The 15,426-nt window shown below is 33.8% G+C and overlaps 1 protein-coding gene across 6 annotated transcripts in view; it reads right to left on the bottom strand.

Moving 5' to 3' along the window:
* TRIO (trio Rho guanine nucleotide exchange factor) overlaps positions 1–15,426 on the bottom strand; it is a 276,800-nt gene that overhangs the window by 127,134 nt on the left and 134,240 nt on the right. For all 6 annotated transcript variants that reach the window (XM_031946133.1, XM_031946134.1, XM_031946135.1 and 3 more), the window contains 5 exons: positions 13,428–13,550; positions 3,210–3,404; positions 2,970–3,085; positions 2,267–2,333; positions 1,588–1,697 (listed from right to left, as the gene is read on the bottom strand). In XM_031946133.1, the coding sequence (XP_031801993.1) occupies positions 1,588–1,697; positions 2,267–2,333; positions 2,970–3,085; positions 3,210–3,404; positions 13,428–13,550 (611 nt within the window). The remainder of the gene's footprint in view (positions 1–1,587; positions 1,698–2,266; positions 2,334–2,969; positions 3,086–3,209; positions 3,405–13,427; positions 13,551–15,426) is intronic.

The raw sequence follows: 15,426 nt of genomic DNA, 5'->3' as shown, positions 1-15,426 counted from the left end.
CTGTAGATGGTTTCAGGAATTATTCTATCGAAAAAAAGAAAAAGAAAGAAAGAAGGAAAGGAAGGGAAGAAAACATTCTTATTTAATGGCTAACCTCATGGTGATAAACCTTAAAAGAGATGTTCATCTCAACTTCACCTGGTCAAAGAGCTCCCAAAGCATCCCAGTCAAGTTTCTAATAACCAAGAAGCTTTTTCCTGACATAAAACATTTTAAGGTTCACTTATGAAGCAGATGGTGCAAGTGGAATTATTCTTTTTTTTACAGATACAAAAACAAAACAAAATGCGGCTTAGAGAAGGTATAAGACATGTCCAAACTAACAGTAAGTGTTAGACTTACAATTTCAATAACCTTAATTTTCCTTATTTACCTTTAACCTGGACTTCTAAGCTTCTGCCTCTGATTTTTGCTCCTGCCTTTTGATTCTACACACCACTTCCTGATTACTCTATAGAAACAGTAAAGTTGTACAGTGTATGGGGTGAGGACCTCAAATCAGGAAGACATGAGTTCAAGTGCTGTCTCTTGATAGTACAAGCTGTGTGACCCTGGATAAATTCTTTACCTTGTGTACAGCAGTTTCCTCAATTGTAAAATGAGGATTATAACAGCACACATTAAGAACACAAACCAGGTTTGTTGCAAGGACTAAATGAAGTAATATTTGTAAAATGCTTAGCACACTGCCTGGCACATAGTAGGTACTTAATAAATTCTCTTCTTCCTTATGTCTAGCATTGATTACCTCACTCCTGTATGCAAAAAATGCTCAAATGCCTATTGAATTATAAGCATTAACAGAGTATTCAAAATATCCATACTTTTGCCCAAACTTTATCCTCAACCTTACCTTTCATTACTCTCTCAATAACCTAATCAATCCTACTCATTCTTTCTTGAATAAATCCTGTATTTTTTGTTGCCTCAGTTTTGATCATGTTATTTCTTTCAGTCCTCTTCTACAGCACCTGCCTGATGACATAATACCCATTTTAAAAGTTCAGTTCAAAACTCCTTCATAAAGGAGTTCATAAAACCTTTGTTGGTCCCCACAAATGTTATCTCCTTTACCTCCAGAATCCTTATACTACTATATACTAGTAACATTTTCTGCCTTGCAATTATATAGTGCTTGGCACATAGGGCATTTAGAGGAAGTACATCCACTTTTTTCAGCTAGGAAGAATGATGGAAAAAAAGCCCTCATATCAGCTGCTTCTTCATGCTTATTATCTAAAAGGAAATTATGAGTGACAGTCAAACTGATGGAGAGCTTGGTCCAGCTATAGCATTTCCCACTTCAACCCAATAAAGTGGTTAACCAGTCATTGTTGCTAACTGAGAAAAAAGGAGGCTACTGGGCTTTCTATTCAGATATTTCCCTAGTTTCCACCACAGTGAAAACAAATGCATGAACTGCAGTTAATCTGAAGCTATGGATTTGTTATGAAGTTAGTAATGTGTCACTTAGGTGAAACAGAAGCTATAGAAATAAATGCTAAACACAGATAAAATTTCTGTTTTTTTAAGGAAAGTGTCTTAATTTCAAAAATAACATGCTTTTCAAAGATTAAAATCACTTACTTATTATGAAACTCATAGATTTCCTGCATGTTTCCGAAGATAATATGTTCTTTATTTACAATGCCAGGTGGAATCTCCTCAACACCACTGGTCATTTCCCACAGATATGTCTGAAAGGGAGGGAAATAAATAGATTATATCCAAAGATCACATTATCAAGAAGCAGCTATTTTTGACACTTAAATGATTACTTATCACTAATGTGCAAAGAGAAACAAAAGTTAAGATGGTAATTTTAAAAAGGCCAGATTTTTAAAAGCAGTTCTTAAATTGGTATTCCCACTCAAGATGGTGGCAATTAACTCTCACTCTGAAGCTTTCTGTAGTAGCATCAGAATATCAGAATTAATATGCATCATACTATAAGAAGTGATCATATGGTATAACAGCCACTGCCTAATGTTATTTACCCATTATAATTACTGGTCAAATTTCCATGAAATGGCTCAAAAATTCTATGCAAAAAAAGGATGTCAGCCAGTCAGCCATGTGATAAACAGAATGAAAGAATTAATGCTGTATCATGTCTGTTGAACCCTCAAACAAATTTAAACCTTTCACAGAAGGGGTCAGTCATGAATTATTGCTTATAAGGTCTCTAAAGAATCTAAATGATTGAAATTAATAAAAGTTACTGATTCAAACAAAAACAAAACCAAAAAATAACAAAATAACTTACATCCATACATTCCCGAAGGTCTCTTACATAAGCCTTTTCAGTCTGAATTAATTCAGCCATTATAAACCTTAAAGTGAACAAGAGGGTATATTACTCAAAATAACTTAAATAAATAGGTAACGATATATAATATAGTCTTTTCTCTTTTGCTAATATCAATAAAAAGAACATTGTTGATAGTTTAAACATCAATGTGGTACATATGACATATATTATATGACAAATTCAAATTTGAAAAGATTCTGTGTGTGTGTTTATGTCCAGCAAGGAAAGACAGATCTGTAGGAGATTTCACCTATCACTTCAGAGAAAAATAAAGATGTAAGACTAAAATTATTAAGGAAAATTGGAGGCGAAATTCTATTTTTTAAAAATTTGATATTATTCAGTTTCTAAAAGGTCAACCCTTTGAACTTTATGCCTATAATTTATCCTTGTTTGAATAGCTTAATTCTACAGCTAAGTTGTAATATAATAGTTTCAAATTAACCAAAAAAAGAGTTGTCAACACCCAACTCAAAAGGGGATAGACAAGTGAGAGGGAAAATTATACTATTTCTGAACCAGGTAAAAAGATAGGTAGAATGATGGTGAAAAATCAAAGAAAACTGTGGCACCTGATTTCAGAACACATATATATTAGTCAGATAACAAGCTTCATTCTCTGTATGAAGGGCTAAGGTTAAATATGCAAATGCCTTACTCTTTTCTACGAGCAGATTTTCGCTTTTCTTCATTAAGTTCATGAGCAGCATCTCGCAGTTTGACTTCTGATCCTGGGACACTGGCTGGGATTATATCCAACTGAAGGCTTTTACTCTGTGAAAAAAGGGGAGCCCAGTAGAGTTGGGGGAAAAGAGAAGATGAGCTGGGTTATTTAACCAGAAAAGGGGTCATTAAGTAGAATATACTTGATTTATTCAGTCCGCATAGGTAAACTTACCGATTTATTGGAATCTGATGAGATCCCCAGAGCCTTTTCCAAAGAAGTCCTATATTTTTCCATCCGCAGAGAGAAATCTCTGTACCTTTTATCCACAGCAGTGACACATTTTTTAATCTCTGCTGCATGGGCATGCCCCTTTTCACAAAAGCCATCAGCCAGCTGTATCAACAGCTTTACTCTCTCTTTGGTTTGCTGTGAAAAAACAAAAAAACAAAAAACAAAAACCAGGAAAGTATTGTGAAGCAAATTCAACTCAAATGCCAGAAATCTGAAATATGGTGGCTAGTTATCTAAAATTTGCTTCTTTAAAAATGAAAATGAATGCTTTTGGTGAAAACTTAGAATGAAATCATAGAGGACCTGGAAAGTGACATCAATTCATGGCTATAAACAGGACTACTCTCATTCTGTATGAATAAGCATGTGATTTCCTTTTTTAGACATTAAAAGAAAGTTCTATTGTCTTCTTCAACAATATGTTTTAGTATCAATGGTCTTCATTATTATCCTCCCTTTTAAATACTGCATTCCTCCTTAAAAACCTCAATTCTAAATTCAAATACTCCAGTAATCAATCCACAGCTGATTCTGCTTGCCCCTTTAAATGAAGATGCATAGTTATATGTAGCTGATTCCATGTGATTTGACAACAGTAGCCTTCAGTGATTTCATGCATGAATATTCTGTGTAGTCTCCTAGGGTTGAGGGAGGGGATGAGTAGGAATTATGTACCTTTTCTTCCTTCTGCTGTGGTACTATGGACATAACAGGGAAAACTAAGGGTTAAAGTTACTTTGTGCATCACACCAGATCCCTATCCTCCCTTTTCTCAGTTCACAATGGACCTGAACCAAAATTGGCTCACCTGTTAGAAATTATCTCAAAAAGCTGGTCTCATTCTTATCTACTCTTTGCAATGTAAATATCTTGGTGACATAAGTGAAGAAATATACCATGCTTCACTAAAACAGAAATAGTTTATAAAGTACTCTAATGGAAGGAACATTAGCTCTAGAGACAGACACAAGAGTTTCAAATACTTCTATCTGCATGATCTTCAGCAAAGTTACTTAACCCCTAAGGGTCCCAATTTCTTCATGTGTAAAATGAAAGGGTTAGATGAACTCCCTTCCAAACCTGTAATTCATTTACTGGTACCCAAATATACACAGTTAAATTTCAGAAGCAGTGTGATGTATTAGGGCAACTGTGGCTGTGGAATCAAGAAGACCTTAGTTTGATACTGTTGTGTATCCAGAGCAGGTCATTTGTTTTCTCTGGGCCTCAGTCTCCTGATCTGTGCAATGAGAGAGATGGACTTGGTGAACTATGGTCAATTCTGGTTCTAATCTATGATACTATTAAATACGGGGCAGTAAGTTCACAAAATTGAATCTACTCAGAATGTTGTTCTGATAAATCCACTTTACTTACTGACATTATGAAACTCCCACTGCCATTTTCAATCAGTAAAATTAGACACTCGACCTACACACATTCTACTGTTGGGCATAATTTCTAGTCAAACTTTGACTACTCTATCTTTTAGAACTGGCAAGGGAGAAATGCATTGAAAGTAAACAAATCCTGGGATATAGGTCAGAGTTCTAAATCCACAAGGAAAATTATCTTCTTCACTTATAAAATGAAAGGATTTGACCCTACATTCACTGAGAAGCCTTTAAAGTGTTTTCTTTTTTAGATATTAAACATATATCTAGCAAGAACAAAATGGCTTACAAGTCTCCCATCATTTGGCTCTCTGCTCTAGTATATCATAAATGTTACTTTATTGGGATAGTAGATGCTTTTTAAAAGGCATCTTATGAGTGTTGACATCTCAAATAATAAGTATGAAAAAAACAAAACTCAGGATATGGAAATATGACCAATCTCACTCAAAAAAAAAAAATCTATTAAGTGCTGACTATGCAGATACTAAAATCACGTAGAGTGATGGCAGCATATTGGGTGAAAAACTTTATCTTAAGTGTTTAAACTTTATCTTAAGTAAAGTCACTGAAAATAAGGAAGAGCATTCTGGAAATTAAGGCAAGAATGAGAAGATGCTACTAGTGGATAATAGTGTTGATTTTCAAATAAAAGATGATATATATATATATATTGCATAGGAGAGGCATAGAATGGAAGTGAAAATTATTTCATATTCCTCCTTAAGTAGTCTATTTTGTTTTAGATGGAATGAGGATAAGAGTAGAGGTTGGGATCTGTGACTTCATTGGCACAGAAAACTCAAGTGAAGAAATTCTCTCTACCAATGAAGAGCTCCAACCATTCTACAAATAATCTTAGAGAATATTTATTCTATATTCTGGACAAATTTGATCATCTGCCATCTCTGAACATGTTCTGGGCATTCTTATAAAAAATAAGGAGTTTACATTCTATTGGAAAGGAGCTATATGGCAGGTACACAAGGTAATACAAAGTAAAATAAGGAATAAATGACTAGTTATTGGAAGATCAGTTTAGTCCTTGAGGAGATTTATTACCTCTAAGATCCCTACATTTGAGGTAACACATACAGCCATAACCTGCAATGTGTCCAACTCTCATTCTTCACTAATAATAAATTTCTTCTTTTGACTTTATTATGATCTTTGACCCTGCTCTAACTTTTTAAAATCTATTTATCCTTTCCATCACCCACCATTTACCATAGTAATAAGTCACTAGCCACCATCCTAAAAAAGCTGCATGGTATAACTGAAAAAAGCCTAGACATTAACTCTGGCGAGATCTGGTCAAATCCATCCTGATTTAGTAGTTATTTGAACATGAACAAGTCTCATGTGTTTCAATTTCCTTATCTATAAAACAGAAATAGTATCTACCTCATGATGTTTTTGGAAGTCATCAAATAAAATAACTTCATTAAATTATAAGTTTATAGCTTTAGATGCCATATACAAATGATCTCTTGTTGGAATACACGGGAGAGCTGCTGAAATACATGGGGGCCACCTGACAGTGGCTGCTTGGAGATCTAACCCTTGTTGATCTCCTCTTGTGAGAGGATGATACAAGGAGACTAAAAGGCAGTTGCTGTCCTCTGACCTCTCTGACTGAGTGGCAATTGTGTTGTCTGACATCTCTCCTCTTCCCTCTGCCTCCAATTTATCTCGTTCCCATCCACAAGCAACACCAGTGTCAGCAAAGGTTGCCCTGCAACTCCTTCAGATGCTATGATCCACAGCTGTGGAGGCTCTCAGGGAACTGAACTGTTCCTTAACAACCTTTCCCAGCATTCCTGTCTTTCCAAACTGCTGAACTTTTAATCTGCATTTTTCCTATCACCCAAATACTTGGATGCCATTCCTGAGAATCATTATATGAAATGAAATGATTTCATCTATAATAACATTTATGACACATAATTACAGTAGGGCCTTTGCTGTTGCTTGGCAATCTCACTATTCCTAGTGACTAGATAGTAAGCAATGATGGACTCATTGAATGTTTGTAGGTGGGGAGGTATTGTGATTTTTAAAAAGATTAATCTAGTAGAAGTATACTGGATGGACTGGAGAGGACAAAGACTAAATGCTGAGAGACCTTTTGGGAAGTCAATAGAATACTCCAGATAATAGGTTGATGAGATTCTCAACTAATAAATGAAAAAAGTAAGAGATAAAAATTCAATTAGAAATAAAAGAATTTGGTAACTATTTCAATGTGTGAGGGGGAAGGAAGAGTCAAGGATAAGTTTGAGATTTTGAGCATGGGTAATAAACAATCAGAATTGTAGGCCTAGAGAAGATCAGATAAGTTAGTGCCTTAAACAGTATTCAATATTTGTTGAAATATATTGAATTTGGCTAAAATATCATTTTATCCTGTTACAGTTTCCTGCTTCACAGTCTCTTTCTTCTAACCCTTATCTCCTCCATTGCCTCATGGTGTCTTTTCTCCTTGTTATAACTATCTCTTTTAGGGTACTAAATCCCTTTTAGTGTTAATCCACGAGTCAATGATGTAAGCTCCTTTCCTTGCTAGCCTCTTTTGGAGTTAGTCTGCTAAAGTCCTCTGTGAATTTAGTCTGCCAGCCAATGGCCTATTCCCACCTCATGAAGTATTCCCTTTCTCCTGAATTGTGAGTTCCACTAGGAAACTTATCTTTTCTATTGTTAAACCCCTTTTCTTGCTAACTCTAATATTGTTTCTACTGCTCTCCTGAATCTATTTCATATTTACCACTCCTGGTGTTTATCACTTCATTTTGTCAGTAACCTCTTCTTGTAAAAAAGGTATCTTTTGTATATCCATTTATCTATATACAGAAAAAGAGACAGAGACAGAGAGAAACAGAGAGACAGAGATAGAGAAACAGAGAGATACAGAGAGTGAAAGTGAGAGAAAGAGAGGGAGAATTTGTCATGGTTTGATATAGGGACTTTCTATTGCAATATTGAGCGATGCAAGCAGGAAAGACAGAAAAAGCATTTATTTAGTGGTGCATACTTTTCTACCTGATGCATGAAGAAACTGAAGCTAGGGGATCACTTGAGTTCAGAAAATCTGAGCTGCAGCAAGGTTAACATTAAAGAAGAACTGCACTAAAATTCGACACAAATATGATAAGCCCCTGGGAATGGTAGTAGCTACCTAAGGAGGGGAAAATTATCCTACTTCAGAAAAACCAAGAAAATGAAAATTTCTGTACCAGTCAGGGTATTACAGGCAAGATAGGGATTCCAACTTTTGGTTCTTCTCCCTTTGTTCCCTTTATCGGTAACAACCTCCATTCCCAGTTCTACTTCAGCTCACATGAGCATCTCTTCTGTGAAGCTTTCACTTAAGTTTCAATGTCTTTGTATACAAAATGAAGATAATATTTTTACTATCTACCTCACAAGGAAAAATGTTTTGTGAACCTTGTAAGCACTATAGAAATATGATTTGATTATTTATTGTTCAACTCTTAGGGATTTACCTTATCTGATCTCATAGTATTTTGTAATTCTCAAAAGCCTGTTTATCATCCATGTAAAATATATTATTGTCTCTACTAGACAAGAGTGAAGGCAAAGAATTGCAAAGAAATTATTTTTTTCTTAAAATTTTTTTTCTCAACTTCTAAAGTTTTTTCCCTAAATTTTTCAAAGAGAAAATTCTGTTAAATGTTTAATAAATATGAATTAATTATTGTAGCAAAATTTGACTGACCTCAGAGTGGTTTACTACAGGGAAGTACCAAAAAAGTGTAATGAGCATTTCAGAATCTAGCAGTTGATGTAGATTAGAAGAACTAGGTAATAATCATCAATTATGTGAACAAAATACTACCAATCCAGTTCAATTTCCTAAGCACTTATTGTCTACTATGTGCAAGGCACTATATTAGGTTTTGCAGATAAAAAGACAAAAATGAAACCATTCCTGGTCTCAAAAAGCTTACATTATCATGTGCCTTGTACGTGTGTATCATAATTTGTATATATCATACCTGTACATTGTACATGCATATATATACATTTATATTATATAACACATGTATCACACCTAGACTTCAAGGCACATACTCCATTTTAACAGATTGCTAATAAATTGAGCATACATGATGGGTATATTGTATTGATTTGAATGCAGGTTTTGATAAATAATATTTTTTCAAAATGAAAATATATATAAATTTATACATACATATAAGTGTGGATAGTAATTATATAAAATTACAAATTAAATGTCTGATACTTGTAGGGAAATTCATTATTTTTATAGAAGTAAATAAGTTTCATTTCATAAAAATATGACTCTCAAAATTAATTAAGGGAATTATTGGTTAATTAATTTAATTGAGGAAGATTAAAAGTAGCAAAATATAATAGAAAGTTCGGCTGTATCCAGATGAAGTGGAAGGTAACAGCAGGATCACTCATACTTGTCCTCTCCTCTCACCTTACTTCATGACACTTTATAGACAACCCACTGACTTGATGGCAAAGCATAGAAACTCCATACCTCTTCTTTTTCCTCTTTCCTTTTTTAGTCAATACATAAATAATATAGCCCAAAGAAGAAATTTATACAAGTGGGAGATGAAGTCCAAATTTTGGGATAAAGTACAAATCCTTTGGAAAAGTAGATGATTGTTCCCATGGATTTTTTACTATCACTCACTCAGATATCATGAATTCAGGGGACGAAAGGAAAGACTAAGAGACTCAGCACAACGACATGCAACTGCTGAGAACTGAATAAGCAGAAAGGATATGGAGAATAGAAGCTTCCTGGTCAGGATCTCTAAGTATACATGAAGGGTTAGAAGAGAAACTGTGGCTGCCATTATTATTGTTTTGGAGGAAACTATAGAAACCTGAAGTATGTCTATGATACCAAGAAGAATTAATGCCTCATTCAGGTTTTATATGACAAGACTGATTTAGGGGAAAAAAAGGATCAATAGGATAATTAAAAGGTAAAGCAGATATATAAAAATACAGTACACAAATTTTAAACTCATAGACTTAAAAGTGAATGTTCTAAATGATATGCATTAATGAACACTATTTTCTATTCTTATGTGGTATTATATCTACTCATCTACTAAAATTATTTTTAGTAAAAGTGAGTGAAAAGCACATTATATAAATGAAAAATAATTTAATAATTGGTGGCATAATAACATGAAAAATAAAAACAAAATCAACCTGTAGGTCAAAGTAGTAGTAGATCTACTAATTTGGGTGTCAAATTTGTGTGGGCTAACCAGATTAAAATATAAGTGTAAAATATTTAATAAAATAAGTAAAATGTAATAAAAAAGATAATGTACATAGATAAGGTTTTCTAAGTCAATATGCCTCACACAGAGATTTTTATTTACAGTTTAGTGGCCCTCATTTTTATTTGAGCTTGACACTTTTGTTCCAAATAATTTTGATCAAGTTTCAGAATGTGCTACAGCCAATTCCAGAAGAAGTATCTTCAAGATAGCTGGAGTGATGATAACATAGAATAAGGTAGTTGTTCTGAAACATGCTCATGTGAATGTATTTAGATTTAATAAGAAAAATCATTCACACTGCCTTATATTCAAAACTTGTGTATATGTTTGTATGCATAGCTCATATTAATGTATATATATACATTTCTGTGATGCGTGCACACACACATATATCACATATGAAATATATACACAGAGAAGGCCAACAGTTGTGATTCAGAATTGTACATTGATTCTTAATTTTAAGAAGAAAAGAGAATAAGGCCTCAAATGCTTTTGTAAGGGATAAGAATTTTGTAGACTATAAAGAATCTCAGCTGGGGTCTAAATATTATTTAAAGACTATGTCTCAGTTTTATATTCTATATTTCATTAGCACAGAAATCATAAATGCTATATAAATCTATATAAATTGAATGAGAATCATAGATAAGAGAGTCTGCTGACCTACCAATGTTAAAAAATATTGACTGACATGCAGTCTGACTGCTTAAGTGACTGAATAAGGAGAATACGGCAGCACACATGGACAATTACTATTCCATTCAATATAAGAAATTCAGCCAAATAAAAAATACCCTCCCACAAAACACAAAGTAGATTTTTTTTCTTTATTATTATAAGGAAAAGAGAAAAAAGCAGATGAGATACAATTGACTGATGAAGAATATTCTTTTCATAGTATTTTGAAATCCATCGTTCCTTAGCAGCACAAAGCAGAAAAAACTGCTATCATTTCAGGAACCAAATGGGAGGAGAGACTTTATATATCAAGGCAATAAAAAAATCTCAAATACCAAATAACTAGATACCTTGTTTAATGATGTCTTAAAAAAACACATATACGAATATTTCTTTGGTGTTCAATAATTACAACTAGAGGAGGACAAAAGGATAAATTTAGGGACTTTAATTTAGGAGGCAGCCCAATGCAGTGGGAAGAAAAATGGACTTAGGAGACTGATCTGACACTTCAACCTGTGTGATGATTAAATCACTCAATTAGCTTAAAACTCACTTTCTTCATCTTTAAAATGAGGATGATAAAAGCTGTATCACTTACTTCATAAGGTCATTGAGGGAGAAACACTTTGTAAATCTCAACAGTACTACAGAAAGAGTAGTTTTTTAAAAGTATCTGCAAGTTTAAAACTACTAAAGGGAAAAGGATTAGTTGAATATTTAAATAAACTGTTGGCAATAACAAAATATGGATAGAAAAAAGGTATATGTCCACCACTGAGGTTTGTGATAGATTCTGAAACAACAGCACACAAAAGGAAAGGCAAATAAAAGAGAAACATAAGCTGCTTGGTATGACAAATTAAAAAAAAAAATACATAGAATAACATACACACATTCATTTGTGGACTCATTCAATAAGCAGTTACCACATAGTTCCTGGTGCGTGATAGAAAGGAAGGGTTGAATACATGCCTGTTGAATGACTTGAATGATATGACTACCAAAAAAAAAAAAAAAAAAAGGAAAAAGAAACCTGACATCTTAGTAGACATGAGGACTTAAAGAATGATTCATTTTCTTCAAAGTAGTTTCATAACAGGCTATTCAGGAAGAGACCCTCTATTTGGGATTTGCCTTTAGAGCCACTTCAAATACAAGCCATCTAAAAATACCAACCTCAATATTTTTAGTCACATTTTTGTCCTTGACATTAGTGAAATAAATCAATCATTTTATTCAATAGATTTGGTTTAAGATAGCTTTCTGGCTTTTTTCAAAAATCAAACTGACCCTCAAATCACAAAAACTTGCCAAAATTGAGGTTTTGCAAAAAATAGTGTGACAAATACAAAAGAGGAATCTATCCATCACTAGGTATGTGAACTTCAGAAAATCACTTAACCTCTCCTTGGCTCAGCTTCTATCATTTGTAAAATGACAGGGCTGCATTGGATAGCCTCTAAGGTCTGTGACACTATGAAGCCCCAAAATGTTCTGAGAAACAATGACTGTTATTAGAAAAATTTTATGGCCTCTCAAAGTGATAGCTATAAAGATGGTATGCTAATTGGAGTTATAAGATTGAGTATGTTTTTAAAATTCAGTCACATTAATTCAGTTAAAATGTATATATCTGTGCATGTTGTGGAATTTCAATTACTAAAACTTTATGGTAAAGACAATACATCTCATTAAGAAAAAAACTCTATTAGGGAAGTAGTGCAATAATAGTTATTTCTCCTTTACAGAGAAGGAAATTTATGCTCTATCTGAACTTCTAAGTGTCACAATTTACAAATAATAGTTATAACTCAAAATTTAGTTTTCTAAGATTAGTGATTTTCCACCCTGCTGTTCTTTTTAGCAAAGACACAGATAACCCTTCCAGGAAGTAGGCAGTATGAATAGGATTATTCCAATTTACATGTGAGGATTCACATAATCCAGAGGTAGAAATAAGACTCAGGTCTTTTTACTGAATGACTGTTCTCATCATAGTATTACATTATCCCAAGGGACATAGATAGATATACAAACAAACATAAAGATACCCAGCATGCTTGAGTAGGGATTGATTCTATTATCAACTACCAGGTAAAGAATAATTCAAATTTCAACAATAACTCATATTTAAAAGAATATTTTAAGAATTACAAAGAGCTAATGAAGAATTATTTTGTGAGTTACAAGTGACTGATAGCTCTAAGTAAGATAAAAATTTTACAAATCTGATAAATAAGGGATATTGCAATGGTAAATGAAATGCCAAAATTTTATGGCCTCTCAAAGTGATAGCTATAAAGATGGTATGCTAATTGGAGTTATAAGATTGAGTAGAAGAACACCAGTAAAATGGCTTCATGAGTGCACCAAAGCTTTTAACACTTGATAGGATACAGTACACACAATGGGAACTCAGGAAACAATTTGTTAAGGAAGAAAACAGTAAAAAGGAATAGCAAGAGGAAAAGGTCAAGCAACAGGAGGAAAAACAGCGATAGGAAGAGGAAAAGTGGAATGAGAAAATAGCAGAAGAAAGAGAAAGAAAAGCAGGAAAAGGCTCTGGATAGAATTTAACTCTATCATGTTATTGTATTTATATATAAAACAACCTACTTAACTCAACATGGAAATAATTTAACTAGCTTCAATGTTTTTAAAGCTGCACTTCTCTCAAATATTTAGTCATAGTCATATCTTTGTTGTTTTGGGGTCATTTTACAAAGATCAAATAGGATCAAGAAGCAATTAGACTCAGATCTTTATTATTAATTTTAATTTACCTTTGCAGTAATCTGAAACTCTTCGTGTTCTTTCAGCAGTTCTTGAGTGTGCTGTATACTGGAACCAGTGGATGTGTGTGTAGACAAATAAAACTCTCCATTATCATGGATCCATTCTAGAGCCTAAAACAGAAAAATACAAGAGAAAAGAGTTTTTAAAAATGAGGTAGAAAGTTTTACAATGGAAGCTAAGATAACTCTCTTTACTAACATGAGAAATTACTGGCTGGTACTCACTATGAAACATTCCCTAATGTACTAAAAGCTTTTGAAGCCATAGCTAAATAATCAGAAAAAGTCACCATTGCTGAAAATGAAATTATGGCTGTGTAGTTTGTATAACAACAACTTCAAACCATTATAACTTTAACCTTGAAGGTACAATAAAAGAAACCTACTGTTAAAATCTTTCTGTAAAATACGGAGCAAAAGGAAGTGGGGATGTCAGGTAGCGCTAGTTTTTCCACTCATTGAAAATCCTACACATTCAATGTTAAAATCCTATCAAAGCTTTAGGGTCTCAATGGGATGTATTAATTTAAAAAAGAAAGCAGGTGCTTCCTCCTCTTCTAATACAAAACTAATGATTTTTCTTTGCTATATTACACAGCATGAAGGAGTAAAAAGGGCTTGCCTAAATTTCCTGTGCAATTCTTTTCCCTGTTATCATGGAGTTAGGGAAGGGGACATGAGAAGATGGTACATGCTTTCTGAATAAAGCTATTCCTAAAACAACTCAGCAGAACAAAGATGCAGCTCCTTTACTAGGTTTGTGAACTTAAACAAGTCATTTAATCACTGCTTCTGTTTTTTCATTTGTAAAAACAGTACCTACCTTTTGATGCTGTTGTGAGGATAAAATACAAAAACACTTTGCAAACCTAAAAGTGTTACATAAAAATTCTAGCTATTCTTATATAATTTTCAGAGTTTGTCAAATTTCAACTGAAGTAAATATCATCAAAATAAAGTGGTCATGGCAAAACTACCGAATTAAGATTTAGTAGGGCAGCCAAGAGTATCCTTTAATCATGATCCAACATGTATAAATATTGAGAATGTTGACACTGATATTATGGGCAAAAATTCAAGCCCAACCAATGTAAATAAAGGCCTAGAGATCATTTCTCTATGAGCTAATTCCCACTAACAATGATGGCCTTTGGTTAACCACCATTCAAGTTTTAAAATGACAGCTTTAAAATGAAATTTGACTCTTAGGCCAATTTTCTGCTATCAGTTATCAATATATATTACATTCCTGAGATTATTCTGTGGTATTAAGCATAAATCACATGGAATGTTTCTCACTTTATCATCAGAATGATGTGATTTTCTGTATGGCAGTTGAATGTTCTATTGTTGTTTGTCCTTCATTCTTGAAGAGGACCATAATGTTAGGGAGGTGATGTCGTGACATGTAAGTGAATTTGACTTCAGTGAGGGAGGGCTAGGCAATATCACGTGCCTCACTTTCCCCTTCAGAGCCACCTGGGTCCAGTGGCCAGATACAGATAGGAACAACTGGAGATAGCCGTGGATGTCAAAGGAGACAGGTCTCAGTTTGGCTGAGGCAACCCCTGAGCAGTGAGTAAAGCTAAATATAAAATGAGATAGAGAATGGCCTCTTTTATCTAGTCAAAACATATTTTTTTCTTTCCCTTCCCTCCATTCACATTGTGTATCATTTCCTTACCTGCAGATGTTCTGCCCAAAGGATACAAATTTTGATCCCTGAAACCTTGAAAGATCATCTTGGGGTTACAGGTGATCTGAATAGAAGGCCTCATTGTGAGGTCACTTATCCCACTGCCCTACTTTGGGACGTTTCCAATGTCTCCATTAAGTCACAAAAAATTCATTATTTGGCTCATATCAGATGTGATATGAAAAATTCCATTAGCTTAGGTAAGTTCCCTTATCAGTGCCCTCTGTTGCTTTGATTGAAAGGTGGGGCCAAGACCTCTCAGATCTCCACCAAGAGGAATATCAGCTCCAA

This window comes from Sarcophilus harrisii, chromosome 1, assembly GCF_902635505.1.
Source record: "Sarcophilus harrisii chromosome 1, mSarHar1.11, whole genome shotgun sequence".
Lineage (NCBI taxonomy): Eukaryota > Metazoa > Chordata > Mammalia > Dasyuromorphia > Dasyuridae > Sarcophilus > Sarcophilus harrisii.
This window is presented reverse-complemented; position numbering and strand designations above follow the sequence as displayed.